Source organism: Gobius niger (genome assembly GCF_951799975.1).
Source record: "Gobius niger genome assembly, chromosome: 17".
Taxonomy (NCBI): Eukaryota; Metazoa; Chordata; class Actinopteri; order Gobiiformes; family Gobiidae; genus Gobius; species Gobius niger.
In genome coordinates, this window is record NC_136868.1 from 1,411,426 (window position 1) to 1,430,494 (window position 19,069).

Below are 19,069 nucleotides of genomic sequence, written 5' to 3' on the forward strand. Positions count from 1 at the left end.
ATTGTGCAGCCCTACATTATATGTTTGTAATTTGATGAGTTTTATTTTAACCATTTGTTTTTTTTCTTTGTTTTTTAAGAATTATGTCGGCGAATGTTCCGATTTCTTTAACTGTTATAATGGGGGTCGCGGCTCCAAAAGGTTGAGAACCGCTGCTTTAGGGCAACATACAGACCAGGGGTCAATGCAGTGAAACTTTAAAATGTGTTAAGCAGAGTTTTAACACATGCCCCACACATTAGTTTAGGCTCAGAACCTTAAAACCAGTTCTTTGCCACAACAGAATCTCCGTTTTTGAGGTTATTGTGTAGAAAAATGAAAGCTGTTGTAAAAAGTACCATCTCTCGCAATAGCTAATTAAGGCGAGACGCTGCAGGTGAATAGGGAAAATAAATAAATGTAGAGATGTCAATTTGAAACTTTTGCTGAACATCACAGATATAAATATGAGGAAAAAATGTATTGCATTTTTTCTGTCATTTTATGTTTTCACATAAAAATAAGGCATTCTGAGCATTAAAATGGCCAAAATTGCCTATATTTTGGGCAACGAAATCAAAATAATAAATTGAGCCAGATTAAATGGTTTTATTTTATTGACATATTATTAACTAAGATTTTTTCTGAGGGGATTTTGGATATTTTGTTTAGTTTTTCAATAAACTAATCATCAGTGAAAAAATTCCGCCTGTTTTTTTGGTTTCAAAGCTGAATAAATCAGGCTAGGAATTAGATATTAAAAAATCCCTCTGAAATAACCTTCTAAATGTTGTTGTGTCTCAGCCTGTAAAGTGTGGAGTCTGTGGGAGCTTCTATAAGGGCTCAGGCTCTGCCCGAGTGCGGCTTCTCTCATTCAGAGAAAACCAGCCCTGACGTTTTGTAGCGAGTGCGCATGCTCGGCCCGTTCTTCCACTTTTCCGCTCCAGCGTCTCGTAGGAGGAAAAACACCATATTTGGGTGAAAGCGTCATCACGGGGCCCCTTAGCAGGACACGTGGATGTCAAATCTGTCAATATTTATGAATGAAAACCCGCGGGAAAGACGGCCTTTCTACTTCCGGGTCGCCCCCACCTCGCAGACAAAACATCATCAAATAAACATCAGCATTTTTATATCTGACATGAAAACTAAGATGTAAAGGGAGGAAAATAGATACAAATCTCCACTTCCACCACTGCGGGAAACATCAATACTTTCACCTAAAGTGTCTAACACATTAGTTTAGGCTCGGAACCTTAAAACCAGTTCTTTCCCACAATAGAATATTCGTTTTTGAGGTTACAATTGTGTAGAAAAATGAAAGTTGTAAAAAGTACCGTCTCTCGCAATAGCTAATTAAATCAGAATCCTGAGGGCCACCGAAAACTGGTCTGTGGGCCGCATTTGGCCCCTGGGCCGCATGTTGAGTACTCGCAGTATAAATCTTCAAGGGGAACTTGGGACAGAAAAAAGGCTGGGAAACACCACAAACCTGGCTTTTGTTTTCATATTTGTATCCAAGCGTGGACACTGTGTGTTGCTTGGCGACACAAAGGCGGGAATCAAACTCCCTTTGGTTTCACCGGACGATTAACCCCTTCACTCACTAACCTCTTCAGCAATATTGTCAGTAACAACGGGGTAAGAAAACTGCACTGAAAAGCCAAACAAATCCAGAAACAGCTGAAACTGTAATCCTAACTAAAGAAATTGAGTAGACGTTACTCATTGCGAACTCAAGTCATTTTAACTGTGAAAATATTCCTTCTTTGCAGTGAACGGGTGATTAAACATTTATTAAAGTGCTTTTTCTTTTTTTCTTCTATCGTTGCGACACAAAAAAAAAAAGTCTTTACATAACTTTACACTGTACAACTGTGTGGCGTGTGAGGCCTCGCTCCAAAAAAATGTCATGTTGACGCTAATCAAAAACATTTTTACATCGAATAGTGGGCGATTATTTTAGCTTGAATTCATTACGCACAATTAACGTAAACATTTTGAAAGGAAACCGACTTAGAATGTTTAATTAAAGTCAACGTGAGATTCTTTACGAAGGAGACGGAGGATGTAAATTACAATTAGTTTCGTTATCCCTCCTCGGACGTACAATAGAAACTCGACATATACAAATAAATAGTAGTCATAGCCAGGGAGATCGCATGCAGACATCAGCAATAATGTTCTCTTCAAGCAGTAATACAATCCGTTACTGAGGTGAGGCGTCGGGGCGGGAGGCGAAACTATCCCGTCGAGTGTTCCTTTACTCGCACGTGTCCTAAACCAGTGTGGCTGAAGTGTTGCTATGGAGGAAAAACTACACCAGTGGTTCTCAAACAGGATCTTCAGTCCGTTTTTGGAGTGGTTTGGTTTGCTTTGAAGTGAGGGATGCTTTGGGGCGGGCGCGATAACAACATGAAATCACATTGTGACCGTGAGAAATGCTTTTATCGTGACTCGAGTCTTCGGTTTACAACACAAGAGACACTACAGGCAAAACTAATTTTTTTCAGTTTTCAGGTTTTGGGCCACATTGGTCTCTGAACATATAAGCTTTCACCCGGAAACAGAAAACATGCCTAATCTTCACAATGACATGTTTAAATATTGCGCTGATTCAAAGTTCCCCCATAGACTTATATGGGAGAATGCAATTTCAAGGGCCTTTTTCTCCAAACACATGTTTCTGTCATTGTGGCGACACTATGTCCACGTCAGTCGGACCTAAAGACTTCACATTTTCCAGCCTTGGACTGAACAAGATTTGGAGGATTTTTTCAGAAGGATTTTTTATTATCTAATTCGAGTTTTGAATGTCAAAAAATGAGGCGAAAATTACATTTTTACAAATTTTTCCAATAAAAAACAGCTTATTTTAAAACTAAACAAGAAATCCTAAATCCTCTCTGAAAAAGTCTTGGTAACTCATTCGTCAATAACATTAAACCATAAATTTGAATGTAGCTCTATCCGTTATTCAGATTTGTCACCGAAAAGATGGGAAATTTGGGGCATTTTTAGGCATAAAACACCTTGTTCTTATATGGAAAGATAAAATGACAGAAAAAAATATTGCAAGTTTTCTCACATTTATGCCAGTGATCGACAGCAAATGTATATCTGTAAATTAAATTTTTTCCCTCTTCACCTGCAGTGTCTCGCCTTGCAAGTTAGTGTTTAGAAATATATAGCTGCAGTTTTTCCTTTGTACATATTTATAACCAAACTAATTGAGATTAAGGCTGCAATAAAGGCAAACTGAAATACTAGAGAAAAACCTCTGCTCAATGCACCCGATCAACCCCGGAATGAAAATACTTCTGACACCCCTGATATGCAGTAACATTTGAGAGGAGATTGTGCTGCTGAAATAATGCAAAACTCACATCACTTTTAGCTGTCTAAACCAGTGGTTCTCAACTGGTGGGTCGGGACCAGAGTCCGTTAAAAAGAATAGACAACTCACTCCTCCCCGTTTGCCACCATGACTACGTTCGAGGGGGGAATCATGGGGGATTTACAGACTCCTCCTATCCTGCTGTGACGGAGCGTTTTCCTAATAAGGGCATAAGGGCGGGGCCTGTAGACTCGGCCTCGCAGGGCACGTAGTTCAGTCGTAGCCGCCACATTAGCTCTAATGCTAACAGCCCAGTGTTATCACAGGAGTAACATCTAGCTGTAGAAGTGTCGTAAAAATTAGAAACAAGTTGTTATTAACGTGTCTAAACTCCAATGCTTTCCAATGGGAGACTAGCGGCTATATGGAAGTACTACAGCAATGGCGGAACAATGGCGGCCGGTTAGTGCAAGATGGTCTGCTCCGGAGGGACAGTCTGCTGTGAAAACGTGAGATATCATGACACAAATGAAGGTGAGGGCCAGGGAAATGGTTAACCTCTTAACTCCCGCCTGAACCCAGAGGATCTTTTTCCTCACGGCATCAGATTTTTTTCCCAACATTTTTTTGTTCATTTTTGTAACTTTTTTGTAATTTTTTATCACATTTTTGTCACTTTTTTTGTCACATTTTTGTAATTTTTTTGTCACAAATTGTCCCATTTTTGACTTTTTTTCGTCAATTTTTAATCAATTTTTTAATCTTTTTTTGTTACATTTTTTACATTTTTTGGTCCATTTTTTGCCACTTTTTCATAAATTTTTTGCCACTTTTTTGTCAATGTTTTCTCACTTTTTTGTCAATGTTTTCTCACTTTTTTGTCAATGTTTTCTCACTTTTTTGTCAATGTTTTCTCACTTTTTTGTCAAGGTTTTCTCACTTTTTTGTCAATGTTTTCTCACTTTTTTGTCAATGTTTTCTCACTTTTTTGCCACATTTCCATCATTGTTTTCGTCTCAGTTTTGTTGCTATTTTCACAGCTTTTTTCCAGAAGCTTTTGGATTGGGGTAAAGCCAAACTGGAGAAAATGTGCTCGGTTCAGGTGGGAGTTAAGGGCTTAACCTTAAGGATTAGGGTTATTTGTATTTTTAGACAAACCAACTCATAGATCTATACAAGCTCACAGCAGACCGTCCCTCCGGAGCAGACGATCCAGCACTGACCATGGCGGCCCCAAGTGTCGTCGTCACAAAGCAGAGCAGCCAGTCATTGTGGGTCACGAGCCATTCCCAGAAAACATTTATTTTTATATTTATGTACAGAAAACGTATAGAATGACTTTACGTTAGTCTGACTCTAGTATGGCGGTTTTCGGTTGTTGTCTTTTTTAATCATAATTCAGCTTTTTTTGCCTTATTTAAAGCTTATTCTAACTTTTTTTGAGGAAGAGTCAATATTTTCAGTCATATTTGGGTCACACTGCAAAAAGTAATTAACTAGATCAGTATAAACATCTCAACTTGAGCACAATAATCCTCATTTTAGTTGTTTTGACTAGTTAAGAAGTTGTTGGGCATTTGTCCCAGATTATTTCACTTGTTCTGAGATGTTTCTGACTCGTTTCGATACATTTCGTCCTTATTTCAGCTCATTTTCTTTGCCAATGCGGTAAGAAAATTGGTCTTGTCTCATTGGCAATTTTACTTTCTTATTTCAAGCGAGATTTACCCTAGAACTGGTCTGAAATGTCCTCAAACAAGCAAAGGAAACTCGGTCCGATCAGGAAAAGTGTCTCAATTCAAGTCATCTGAGCCAATGCTTGATATTTATATACCGGTTGAGAACCACTGGTCTTAAAGATGGGATTAGCCCGTTTGAAACTGAGAAAGACCACATGGACCTTACATTTTGTTTTGTAAAGGATCCTGAGAGGAGTTCAAATCCCAACTTCCATTTGATTGCAATGAATGGTGCAGTGATGTGTCAGAAAGAGCAGAGCAAAGTGTACAATAGTTGTGAAAACAAACATAACCGAGTCCTATACAATTGCAATATCATGTTCATCGCCGCATCAACCACCCCTAGGACCAAATGTGATTTAATTCAAGAATGTTTTAGAACTGATTTAGTCCCGGTCTGGACCTAGTGGTGCTTTTCCGTAAAGTTTGAGAACCACTGCCCTACTACATCGAAAAGAAAAAAGGCTGAATGTTTGAACCCGTGTGTTAAAAGTAGGAAAAAACACAGTCGTATCAAAAAAGCTACTCCTTGTCCATTTCTACGTACTGTGAATGGTTATCGGGCGACTTGCTATGCGTTTTACTCAAGTGCAGTTTGACCGCGTGGTTGCTGGCGAATGTCCGACAGCAGAGCTTACATTTGAATTTACAGTCAACGTCCTCCTCGGAAGCTAGCGCGTCCGGAGCGGGCCTGGCGCTCAGAGCCTTGGGCAGTTCCGGCTCCTCCACCTTTGTGAGGTGCTCCACGGGCATTTTGCACATGTCTTTGATTTGGAAGCCCAGATGCGACTCCAAATGGGCGATAAAACTAGCAGGCGACCTGAACTGGGAGGCGCAGTCATTGCAGTAGAACACCGGATGTCCCGAATCCATGTTTTTGAGGAATTTCGTCCCTCCGGTTTTCCGAAGCTGGTACTTCACATTCGCTAACCAATGGCTTATGGTGGTCATGGACAATCCGGTGAATTTGGAGATTTGCATACGCTCTTGAGGGCCCAAATCCGACAGTAAGTACTTGCCCTCCGACGTCTGGAAAAGGCTGGACGCGAACTGGGCCTGCAGGATCAGGAGGTGGCGCGGGTTCCAGTTGGACTGCCTCCCCTTGCGCTTGTGGACGGAGTAGACCTCGGCGGACACGTCTTCGAACCGCCGCACGTCCGACTCCAGCTTCATCGTCGGGAGCCTCGACGGGAGCGAGGGCTTCGGGGTCGTCGCTTTCGGGAGCACCTTGACCATGTCGGCGATGTCGGACAGCGCGTATTTCTGCGGGAGCGGCGCCGACGGGTGCAGCAGCGGAGAACTCTGCTTGCTGTGCTTCGATTTCGTCAGGTCGATCGGCTGGTCGTCGTTCACGAACAAGAAAGCGCTCTCGGGTTTGCTCCTCGCCGAACCCCCGAGAATCCGAGATTGCTTTTCGGAGCTCCGGCTCATGTCGGCGAATATGGCTTGGGCGTGCGCGGCCAGCTTATCTTGCCTGGAGTTGTTGGGCTTATTTGCTTTGCCGAGATGTGTGTTGAGGACGGACTGCAAGGCGCTAAGAGGGTTTAAGGAGAGGATATCCGGGGTGTCACTGATCGGCTCTGAAGTGCCGCGGCCGTTGCTGGCGCAGGGGCTCGGCGTTTTCTTCCCTCTGTCAGAAAAATCGGGGCTCGGCTTGGCTTTGATCGCCTCGCCGCCTTCCGCCGCGCAGTCCGCATCCGGCTTTGAAGACGAGGAGGAGTCGTCTTGACAATCGCTGTCGTCGTCTCTCTCCAAAAGATCAAACTTTAAACCCTGACTCTCTTTACCGTCGATAACGCCGCCCTTTTCCTTTTTGATGTCCGCGTTCGGATGCTGTCCCTGGGGAGGGAAGAGCTTCGCCTTCGGGGCGATGGGTCTCAGCTTGTGGTTAAACGTGTGCTTGAGCTGCGCGGGGGGAGATGCGGAGAGGGGGGGGCTTTTGATGATGCCGGAGAGCTGATAGGCCGCGTGGATGCTGGGGTAGGCGCTCCAGCTCGGGGTGCCTGTCTGGGCCTTGTTGATGGCGGAGGCGACGGTGTTGGCCAGCGACTTCAGAATGTCCCCTCCCCCGCTAGTCTCAGTTTCTAGATCCTCCTCGCGAAGGTAAGGGTACTTAAAAGCCCCATTCCCCGCCTTTTGATCCTCGCCTTCTGCCTTGTCCCCCTTCGCCGCCGCGCCCTCTTCCATTTTGTCTGAAGCGCATTCCCCCCGGCTGTCCCCCTCGCTGCCCCCGGGGGACGGGCTTTTCTCCGAGGCCTTTTCCCCCTCCGCCTCGCCCGCGGCCGGCTCCGCCAACCCCTGCATCTTCTCAATAGCGAGCGGGTCGAGCGCCAGCTGCTTCCCCTTCTTGGAGGCCGAGTTTGTGACTTTGATGAAGTGTCCCGTCACCATCATGTGGGTGGTGAGCTGCTGCAGCGTGTCGTGCGAGCTCCCGCACTCCATGCACTTGAGGATCTGGGACTTGCACGTCTCGAACTGCCACGTGTAGCTGGCGCCGTTCTGGTAGCCGTAGCGGTTGCTGTTGGCGCCCGCGCTGGGGACGCCGGCCGCCCTCTGCGCGGCGTCGGCGAACCCGGCCACGCCCGTCGTGGAGTCGGGGGAGCAGGGCCGCGCCGATTCGAACGCCCGCTTTTTCGACGGCGGCAAGAGCTTCGGCGTGAGGACCGGGATGGGCTCCTTTAAAGGCACTTTCTGGTAATGCTTGGTCTTGATCATGTGCACGCTCAGGTCCTGCAGCGAGTCGAAGGAATGGCCGCAGAACATGCACTTCAGCACCTTCTGCGCGTCCTCCTTGCCCTCCATGTCGTGCAGGCTGCGCTTGCGCGACTTGGAGGAGGAGGAGGCGGAGTTGCTGCCCTGCTTGCCGTGGTTGTTGTCCTGGTAGTGCCCGCTCTTGTTCATGTGCACCGTCAGCTCCACCAGCGTGTCGTAGGCGGCGCTGCAGTCTTTGCAGCGGAAGCGGCTGGCCCCGGTGAAGACGGAGCCGCACGGTTTGGAGCTCTGCCGGTAGAGGTGCACCGAGCTGAACAGGTTGGGCTTGGACGTGGGTTTGGGAGACAGGCTCTGCTGCTGTAAGGTTTTCGACAGCGCGTCCTGGTGCCAGTCGAACTCGCTCTTGGCGGCGTTGGCGTTGCTCCCGTTGGTGCTGTCGCAGTTGGCTCTGCTCGCGCTTTTCACCACCTTCAGCTCCGCCCCCGTCCAGTACGAGTCCGACAGGAAGTTCGCGTAGGCCGCTCGCATTTTGTCCAGGCTGTTCCCCGTGGCGGCGGCGCTCTCCTCTTTGCTCTTGGAGCCCCGGCTCGCCTCGTCGTCCCGGTGGCTTTCCGGGGGCGAAGGGGCGGCTTTGAAATCGGAAAGTCTGTCGCTGCTGTCGCTCAGCCGGGACTCCAGCTCGGCTTCCTGATTGGACAGCACGCTGACGGGGGAGTTGGCGTTGCTGTAGGTGTTGGTGCTCTTGTTGTCGATCTCCCGCTCCTCCGAGGGTAATTTCGGGCTGGTTTTCTCAGAGCACTCCTCCTCGGTTTGGCCGTCGTTGTCGCCGTCTTCCTCCGGGATGGTTTCGTCCATGACGGCGTCTTCGTCAGCCTCGTACTCTGGAAAAGAGAGAGAGAGGGGGAAAGGAACGTTAACCTTTGGAAACAATACTTATAGTGAAGGTTTATTTTGTTTCAAAGTACAGAGAATTAGGGTGTGAACGCTGGGTTATGAAGTTTGATCAAATGTAAATCAAAACAGCAAAAATGTCAGATGAAGCCTTTTAAACAAACAAGCAAATAAAAATACAGTTAAATTCTGGGGTTTCAAGCATTTACAACAAAACATGGATTAGGATTTTGAGAATATGAGGTCAACAATGTCACTATAGCTGTTATGAATGCAGTAGAGATATTTATAAAATCCACAATGGGTTCCTGAACTACCTTTGATACTACCTTAAACTCACGCTGAAGTACATCAATAACAAGCTTTTAAACATGCAGCAAATACAGAAGAAACATTAATGGTGCCACTAAAATCCTGGTTTAGTCAAACATTATCTTCTTCCTGTTTTGGCCTGAGCATTAGGGCAATATGGCCTAAAATCTCTATCACGATATAAAAAAGAAATATCACGAATACGCTATGATATATTTGACAACGGACACGTTACTTCAAAATTCCAGCCTTACGCCCATTTGGAAAGTTGACGGAAAGATATTTCATTCTTTCTATTTTAACGCCATACTAGTTTATTAAGCCGATTATATCCTTAATTTCATTTGACTTTATTTTCTGCACAGTGAGTGTTTACGCTGCTCTGATGGAGCTGAGCGGAACATGACAGAGTTCTAAAGGCCTATAATATTATATAGAGGTACAATGATTTAGTTTTTGAGGCCATTTTTTTCATTTTTTATTTGTATTGGTTTATTTGGTCGGGACAGTGCATGTTAATGAACATACATGGGTCTCATGCATGTAAACAAGCCACACTGGATTGTAGCCTTGGGTTAATTCCCATCCGTCGTCCCCCATGCGCACTCTCAAACACACTCACATTCATCATGGCCTGTTGTACATGTTTTTAGTGGTAGGGGAAACCGGAGTACCCGGAGGAAACCTACGCAGACACGGGGAGAACATGCAAACTCCACACATTGAACTTGGACCTTCTAGCTGGGAAGCATGAGCATTAACCGCTGTACTACCGTGCCGCCCATTTTTGGTCTGGCACAGAGAGCTTATGGACCCAGTGACTGATATTAATGATCATTTTTGTAATTCATACATTTTCTTTTTAGAGGCGACTTGTGAAAGTGTCGTTCATAGGATAAACTGGCTCCTGCCCCCACTGGGTCCGGTGACATCATCACATTCTTGAACCTGCAACCCAGCAATAGGTTTTTTTTTATTGTTTTTTTATTTAGTAACTGTGCATGTGGACAATATTATGGCATTAACAGCAACACAGAAAAATAGACGCACTTTGGTACACAAATAAGATACAGACATAACACAAACACACACAGTTAAAAGACAGCGAGGGGCAACAGAAAACCGAGGAACGCATACAGAAGAGATAGATAATACGTAGCCACAAAGGGACAACAGCAAAAAGATGAAGAATGCCAGGGAAGAAATAAATAAATAAATAATAGAGCAGCAATAGGTGGCATTCACGATTTCGAATGTGATGATGTCAGATGGAGGGCGGGGCCAATACAACTCTATGGGAGAAATACAGTTTTTGTAAGAAATCTCCAGAATACTCATCAGTATTCGACAGTGATTGGATTAACAAAGCTGTGAAATGATTTTATTACTGAAAGTCCTTTTGACTGGACAACATCGCACTCATGTTTTCCCAACATTGTCACCACTTTTTGACGGCTTTCAGAGAAAATAATTGGACATATGTGCCGACAGTTTTTGTTTCATATGGATTCCTCCAGTAATGACGGAGATATTAACCAGAAACAAAGACATACAAATCTGCATTTTCTTCATTACCGCAGTTACAGTCATGGAGTTTCACCTCAACTTTAAACTACAGCCACTTAGTAAATATTGTGACGTCACATGAACACGACCTATTATATCGTGTTTGTTTGTGTAGTTTATTTGAGCCATTAACATTTTCTCTTTCTCCAGAGTTTCACAATCATAAAGTTAATGGAAGCTCAAAGGGAGTCGACCCCTTGTTCATATGCATCACATTTGCAATTCCTGATGCTACAGTTTTACATTACTTTTACATTAAATAAACAAAATACAATCCTTTCTGAGTATTCTATATCAGTTTCAGAACACAAATATAGACCTATATGTATTTGTGAGTTAAGTTTTATCTACCGTTGTTACAATTGTCAACATACAATCAGCAGACTTTTGCAGCACTGGCAAACAAGGAGGTTTTACCATTTCATATCATTAACACAGCATGTTAATAAAAAATAGTAATAAATGTGATTAGTAGTTATTGTTATTTATCATAATTTTCATTCTTGTCATTATCAGTGAATGTCTGATTTCATATTATCGTCATATTGGACTTTATATTCTGCCATCTTGCCACTTCCTTGTTGTCATTACTATCCACTATTTGTTATCGATATTAGATCAATGACATGTCCAATTTGTATACCCTATATCTAGTGAGGTGGTGTTAAAAAGCCAGAGTGTGTAGTGGCCTGTTGAGAGTGGGTGTAAGCCCCCAATAAACCGCGATATGAATAATTTCAACGATATCAAAAATGGTATCGCAATAACGATGTGCGATGCGATGTGGCCCACCCCTACTTGGGATTTGCATTATCACAATAATAAATGATAAACTTTCCATGGTGCTTTAAGAGGAAGTCAGGGCAAACCAGCAGCAGATAAAAAAAGTGGAAAAGGAAGAGTGGGCGGTCGTTTGTAAATACACAGTGATATCTTGCGAACATGTCGCCCTAGTGGAGGTCGGAGCCTTTCCCCGCCTCCACTTGTTTAACTGGAAGAACTGGAACTTTGCAAAATTAATTCCAACCGTCAAAAGCGCTTGAGTGAAAAAGCTGGAAAAACAGCTATCAAACAATCTTCATACGTAGTGGCTCATGTTTATGTATTTTGTTGACGCAGCAAATGTGCGCTCTGATGCTGATGACGAAAAATTGACAAAAAACTGGCGAAAATGTGACAAAAAACCGGACAAAAATTGGGCCAAAAAGTGACAAAAATGTGACGAAAAATGGACAAAAATTGGACCAAAAATTGACAAAATGTGACAAAAAATTGACAAAAATGTGACAAAAAACAGACAAAAATTGGACCAAAAAGTGACATAAATTGGACCAAAAAGTGACAAAAATGTGAGGAAAAATTTACAAAAATGTGACAAAAAATTGACAAAAAATGGACCAAAATGTGACAAAAATGTGAAAAAATTGTGAAAAAAATTGACAAAAAACTGACAAAAATTGGACCAAAAGTGACAAAAATGTGACGAAAATTGGACCAAAAAGTGACAAAAATGTGACAAAAAAATGTGACAAAAAAATTGACAAAAAATTGACAAAAAACTGACAAAAATTGGACCAAAAATGTGACAAAAAACTGACAAAAATTGGACCAAAAACTGACAAAAATGTGACAAAAATTGGACCAAAAACTGTCAAAAATTTGACCAAAAAGTGACAAAAATGTGACAAAAAACTGACAAAAAAGTGGAATAGGAAGAGTGGACGGTCGTTTGTAAATTTAGTTTAAAAAAATACATAGTGATATTTTGCCTTGTGATTCACTGAGTCCAGAGGAGTTTGGAGCCTTTCCCGCCCCCACTTGTTTAACTGGAATAACTTGAGTGAAAAAGCTGGAAAAACAGCAATCAAACAATCTTCCTACGTGGCGGCTCATGTTTAGAAAATGGATTTTGTTGCGAATGCGCGCTCTGATGCTGCGGAAAGATGATGGCAGCGAGCGGGGAAGGAAAAAAAACTAAACAGATTCAATTATCAGAGCTGAAACTACACAATTAAACCAAATTTGGGGGAGATTACCGGCAATCTGTCTCGTCATTTTATTCTCCCTGACAATCTCATAAACAGCAATTACAAGTTTGATTATTCACCTGTTTGTTCCGCACGCTCATAACACAAGCATTATGGCTTCAATTAACACGTAATTAAACAACAGTATTTCTAATTGACACGTTTCCCATCAGACAATTAGAGCCGGGCTGAGTCAGCAGAGTTACAGCACAGACAGGGCTGAGAGAGAGAGGAACCACGACTATGAGAGAGAGAGGAACCACGACTATGAGAGAGAGAGAGAGAGGAACCACGACTATGAGAGAGAGAGGAACCACGATGGTGTTAGGAGGAAACGGAAAAGAGATGGAGGAAGGAAGTCATGGTCTGGATCGAACTGCAAAAGGTCTTGGGTTTTGCTGAACCTGCTTTCAAATGAGTCAAAGGATCAGACGAACATACAGTTTTCTGTTTACGAACAACACAAATGGACAAAAACAGCAAATCTTGGACAATTAAAGAGCATACACATGTTGTTTTTTGTTGCTCAGAAAAGAAAGGCTTTTGGGGGGGAAAGTATTGTATTGTACATGTGTAAGGTTTAATATAAAGATTCATGTTAAATGTGAGGAAGCCGGCCACGAGGGGTCAAACGGGCAGGCAGACTTAACAAAGGTAGAGTTCTCACCAGGCATTTATTTTGCAAGACCAACAGAACTTCTCAGTGACGCACATGTCACATACAAAATGGCCCCCAGTGACTACAGCGGTCAGCTTTTATACCTACCCTAACGGGAAAGGACTTGATGGGTCACTTCCAAACAAAAGTTCTGCTGGTAAGCTTTAACATTATCCATAAAATAGATGAGTTAAGAGTCCAAAACAATCAGTGTTCAACTCAAATGAATAAATACAATACAAGCCAAAAATCAAACACAAAAGATATTCAAAACAAAGATTAATCTAGTTTCCCCCTTCCACATGTTTCAGCCTGAAGTTTTTAAAATGGCCGACAAAGACCACGCCCCTTCCCTTCTCCCCACCAGGTTGTACAGGTAAATTGTATACTCTGAGGGTTATTGTTGGCTGGTGTTTATTGCAAACGAAACAAACGAAGCAAAACAACAAACACACACAATGGGACAAACCCACTTTGTCACATTAAAGATCAAGATATTACAGCAAAATACCTCTAAACAAAGACTTACAGGAAAAGCCACTCTAATACACCTGTGTGTGGTTTTGGCAGCTCTGTGAGGAACAGAAGTGAAATAAATGAAGATCAGCTGTAAACCTGACACTTCTCTCTCGCTCTCAAAGCAGAGCCACTTCCCAAGATCGAAACAGTTGAGATTTTAACATTTCTCTGAGTTTTTAAATGGTCAAAATTGGTCCAAGCACGACTTCAATCCGAGAACCAGCTGTTTAAATGCACACGATCGATAAAACGCAGTGCTTCAAAACAATGTTTGCCTCTTCCCATAACGTTAGTGTCGTCCAGAGAGGAGAGAGGAGTCGATCAGAAAGGAGAGTGTGATTTTGATCAAAACAAGCCTCTGTTCAGCTTAGATTTCTCAAGAACCGAGGCACGTAGAATTAAACTGTTTTCACCTACGGAGAGCTTAGAGTCTCAGCTTTAAACGAGCCACAGCCTGTGTCCAGAGCTATAACATAGAACACGCTGTGGTGCTACAAACATCATGAAAAATGATCTGGATTGTTGGCACTCACAGCTAAATCAATGTGCTAACTGTCCCTATCTTTTCGAGTGTTTTTAGTTGTTTTTTTTTGCTTCATCCCTTGTTTTATCCCTGCACTCAAGAGCACCAAAAGGGCATTGTCTTAAATCGAGGTCAGCGTCTCCTCAGCGTTCCCGTTCTGTCTTCGAGGTCAGCGCAGATGAAAGCCCCAGAGCTCGTCCACCTTTTCTCCAAAACCCCCAAAACAGCAATCACGACATCGTCCGCCTTAATCGTCATATTGCTCGTTCAATAAAGTTTGTTTGACTCAGATTGGAGGTTGTGAGTGAAACAAAAACTTTACGTCCAAGCAAAGCAAGTTCTGACAGTGATCGCAGGAAAGCAGACATATCGCCCCCCGGAGGCATCAGAGGAAAGTGCGACCGCAAGACATGGTTTTGTTGACCCAAAATCGATGGAGTCTTTTGGACGACTCTTTTCTTACAGAGTGAGGCGAGGTCTTCAAAACGCACACCAGGAATCTGACACTTTGACAATGTGGTTCAGACGGTTCTGATTTTCCACAGACCGGCGTCAAACCAGCAAATAAAAGAAAAGGTTAAGACACTTTGGATGAAAAAGTGACAAAAATGTGACGAAAAATTGACAAAAAAACTGATGAAAAAGTGACAAAAATGTGACGAAAAATTGACCAAAAAGTTGCGGAAATGTGATGAAAATGTGTGACAAAAATTTGACGAAAAAAAAACCAAAAAAAAAACGGAAATGTGACAAAAATGTGACAAAAATGTGACAAAAATGTAACAAAAAAGTGACAAAAAAGTGACAAAAAATTGACAAAATAGTTATGGAAATGTGACGAAAAACTGACAAAAATTGGACCAAAAAGTGACAAAAAATTGACAAAAAATTGACCAAAAAGTTATGGAAATGTGATGAAAAACTGACAAAAATTGGACCAAAAAGTGACAAAAATGTGAAAAAAATTGACCAAAAAGTTGCGGAAATGTGATGAAAATGTGTGACAAAAAATGGACAAAAACTTGACAAAAATGTGACGAAAAATTTACAAAAAAACGACGGAAATGTGACAAAAATGTGATAAAAAGTGATAAAAGAATGATAAAAGTTGCTTAAAATATTTGCTGAAACATTAAAAGAGTTCAGTTTCCTCCTCAGGTGAACTCGCTGACGTCCACGTTTGACACTTTGCTCTGTGTTTTCATCAAATCGTAGAGAGGAATCAAAAACACTCCCCGAGTCCTTAAAAGAGTCGACCTTTTCCCCCTCCTCCCCGTGGATAAAGCTCGGTTTGAGGCGCTCTGGATTAAAGTCAACTACTGTCAACTGTAACTAACTCACAGCAAACCCTCAATTATGTTTGAATTAAATCTTATTGTTTCTTGGCTCTACACGTGCAATGAGATTTGATATAAATGCTCCAAAAACACACCGCACTCCAGTTTCTTCGGGGAAAACATGTCTTTTTCCTTCTGCAGAAGCGCCGAGGCTTTTTGGACGTATTAACAGCCTGACACGACGAGGCGCCTCCGCTCTCGATGGAGTTTGACAGGCGGAGTCGCACATGTGAAGGGTTTCCGCCTCCCGGTCATGTGCATTTTGGAGACCTTTAAATATGAATGGGACGTAACAGCACCGTCCCGGCACTTATGCTTCTCCCGCGCTGGATATTCCTCCAGACTCCGCCGTGAGGGCCGCGGCGAAAAGCACTCAGGAGTCCCACACTGGCCGCTACATCGAACGCCGCTCTCAGGAATACGGACTTTTCGGTATCAATATTTGACGAGTGCCTCTGGAGGGGGCCCGAGGTGAATCGCTTTGGACGACTAATGGACAGAGACGGATCAGTGTGGAGAGGGAGAGACGACACGACTTCAGATGACAAGAGAGCGCCCGCCGTTCACTGGAGCTGTTTTGACTAGTTTTAATCTAGAACGCAGGCAACATTTACAGTATATGTTGAAGTAAAAGATAAATAAACAAGGAGATGCGTCAAGGAGATGACATGGAATATGAGATTTCAGAGAATAAGTAACATTCTCTTGAAATGAGTCGATTTGTCCTTGATTTGAGAAACTGATTTTGAGAAATCTACCCAGGCAGAGAGCGTCTTAAATCAGATCACTTAAAATGGCTAGAGTTAAGCTTCTTTATGTTGATTTTGAGTCGATGTTTAAAAAATGTGCTTCTCCAATCAGGGACAGATTCAATCAGAAGCTTCTTGATAAAAGCATCACATGAGATGAAAATGTGACAAAAATGTGACCAAAAATGGACAAAAAACTGGCGAAAATGTGAAAATAAATTGACAAAAATCTGGCAAAAATGTGACAAAAATGTGACAAAAAAATGACAAAAAACTGGTGAAAATGTGAAAAAAAATTGACAAAAATCTGGCAAAAATGTGAAAAAAATGTGACTAAAAAGTGACAAAAATTGGACCAAAAATTGGACCAAAAAGTGACCAAAAAAACGGCGAAAATGTGACAAAAATTTGACCAAAAAGTGACAAAAATGTAACAAAAAAGTGACAAAATAAAAAATAAAAAAAATGACCAAAAAGTTACGGAAATGTGATGGAAATGTGTGTGGCAAAAAAATTGACGAAAAAGTGACAAAAATGTGACGAAAAACTGACAATTTTTTTTTTACAAAAATGTGACCAAAAAAAAGCGATGACAACACAGCAACAATGCAAAGAAAAAGGATTTATTTAGATACGTTTTGTAGGTCTTAGCTTTCAAAGGAGGCGCTACCATGGGCATTTGGTTAGGGCGGGGGTTAAGAGGTTAAACCAACACCACAAACCAATACAGAAGTAGGTCTTAAATTAGATCATTTAAAATGGCTGGAGTTAAGGTTCTTTATGTTGAGTCGATGTTTAAAAAATGTGTTTCTCCAATCAGCGACAGATTCAATCATTTCAAGAACATTTGACTCATTTCAAGATCACTTTTTGCAGAGTTAAATGTAGAAGCAACAGGAAAATCTACATTTCTTGCATCACAACCTCTTGACCCCCACCTGAACCGAGCACATTTTCTCCAGTTTGGCTTTACCCAAATCTAAAAGCTTCTTGATAAAAGCATCATATGAGATGAAAATGTGACGAAAATGTGAAGAAAAACTGACGAAAAAGTGACAAAAATGTGACAAAAATTGGACCAAAATGTGACCAAAAATTGACAAAAAATTGACAAAAAATGGACAAAAATGTGACAAAAAAGTGACAAAAATTTGACCAAAAATGGACAAAAAAATGGCGAAAATGTGACAAAAATGTGAAGAAAATGTGACAAAAATTTGACCAAAAATTGACAAAAAATTTACCAAAAAGTTACGGAAATGTGATGGAAATGTGTGTGACAAAAAAAAGAGTGTTGAAAATCTAAAAAAAAATCCACAAAAGAGCAACAAAAGTGACTAAAAAAAAGCGATGACAACACAGCAACAATGCAAAGAAAAAGGATTTAATTAGATACGTTTTGTAGGTCTTAGCTTTCAAATGAGGCGCTACCATGGGCATTTGGTTAGGGTGGGGGTTAAGAGGTTAAACAAACACCAAAAACCAATACAGAAGTAGGTGGATGGGAGTAATTTAGCTTTAAATCCATCTTAAACCCAGGTATAATAATCTCTGTTGATCCGATGTGTAAATAAACATTCGAAAGGACTCAGACCGCACGATCTAATGACTTCTTTCCTTTCTTTATTGCTGCATGTTGTGGCGCGTGCAGCAGAGTGACTGGAGATGTTTTATGTATGGCCTTTTGTAGAGGATCCGGAGAGACGGGGAGAGGAGCGGCGGCCATGACAAGCTCTTCAAAGCCCTCACTGAAGCCGGGGCCCACTCCTGTTTAAACACAGATCCTTCACAGCCAGCGCCGTCACAAAAGGTTATCTCCGCAATGTTTGATGCTGGAGAAAACTCTTCAATGCGCTCAGATTAAATACAGTTTTTTTATTCATGGATAATCTCTACGTTCTTTAGGATTCGGAAAGAGAAACGGCCGGTTACTGTGTGGTGGTTACTTTACACGTGTTACTTTACACGACTTCAAATGACAAGAGAGCGCTCGCCGTTCACTTGAGCTGTTTCGACTACTTTTAATCTAGAACGCAGTCAACATTTACAGTATATGTTGAAGTAAAAGATAAATAAACAAGGAGATGCGTCAAGGAGATGACATGGAATGTGAGATTTCATTTTCAATGTAAAAAAGTCCTCTTGAAATAAGTAACATTCTCTGGAAATGAGTCAATTTGTCCTTGATTTGAGAAACTGATTTTGAGAAATCTATCCAGGCAGAGACCGTCTTAAATTAGATAACTTAAAATGGCTAAAAACTGACAAAAATGTGACGAAAAAACTGGCGAAAATGTGACAAAAATGTGACCAAAAAGTGACAAAAATGTGACCAAAATGTGACCAAAATGTGACGAGAAACTGACAAAAAAGTGACAAAAAATTGACAAATAAGTGACAAAAAGTGGACCAAAAAGTGACAAAAATGTGACAAAAAATTTACAAAAAACTGGCGAAAATGTGACAAAAATGTGACAAAAATGTGACAAAAATGTGACGAGAAACTGACAAAAAAGTGACAAAAAATTTACCAAAAAGTGACAAAAATGTAACAAAAAACGGACAAAAATGTAACAAAAAATTTACAAAAAAATGGCGAAAATGTGACAAAAATGTGACGAAAATGTGACAAAAAAATGTGACGAAAAACTGACGAAAAAGTGACAAACATTTGACAAAAAATTGACCAAAAAGTTACGGAAATGTGACGAAAAACGGAC

At 41.8% G+C, this 19,069-nt stretch overlaps 1 protein-coding gene across 1 annotated transcript in view; it reads right to left on the reverse strand.

Moving 5' to 3' along the window:
• Positions 1-5,336: 5,336 nt before the first annotated feature.
• The window catches only part of tshz2 (teashirt zinc finger homeobox 2), a 156,353-nt gene continuing 142,620 nt past the window's right edge, over positions 5,337-19,069 (reverse strand). The window contains exon 2 of the mRNA XM_079574868.1: positions 5,337-8,648. Coding sequence (XP_079430994.1) covers positions 5,578-8,648 — 3,071 coding nt within the window. The 3' untranslated portion in view covers positions 5,337-5,577. The remainder of the gene's footprint in view (positions 8,649-19,069) is intronic.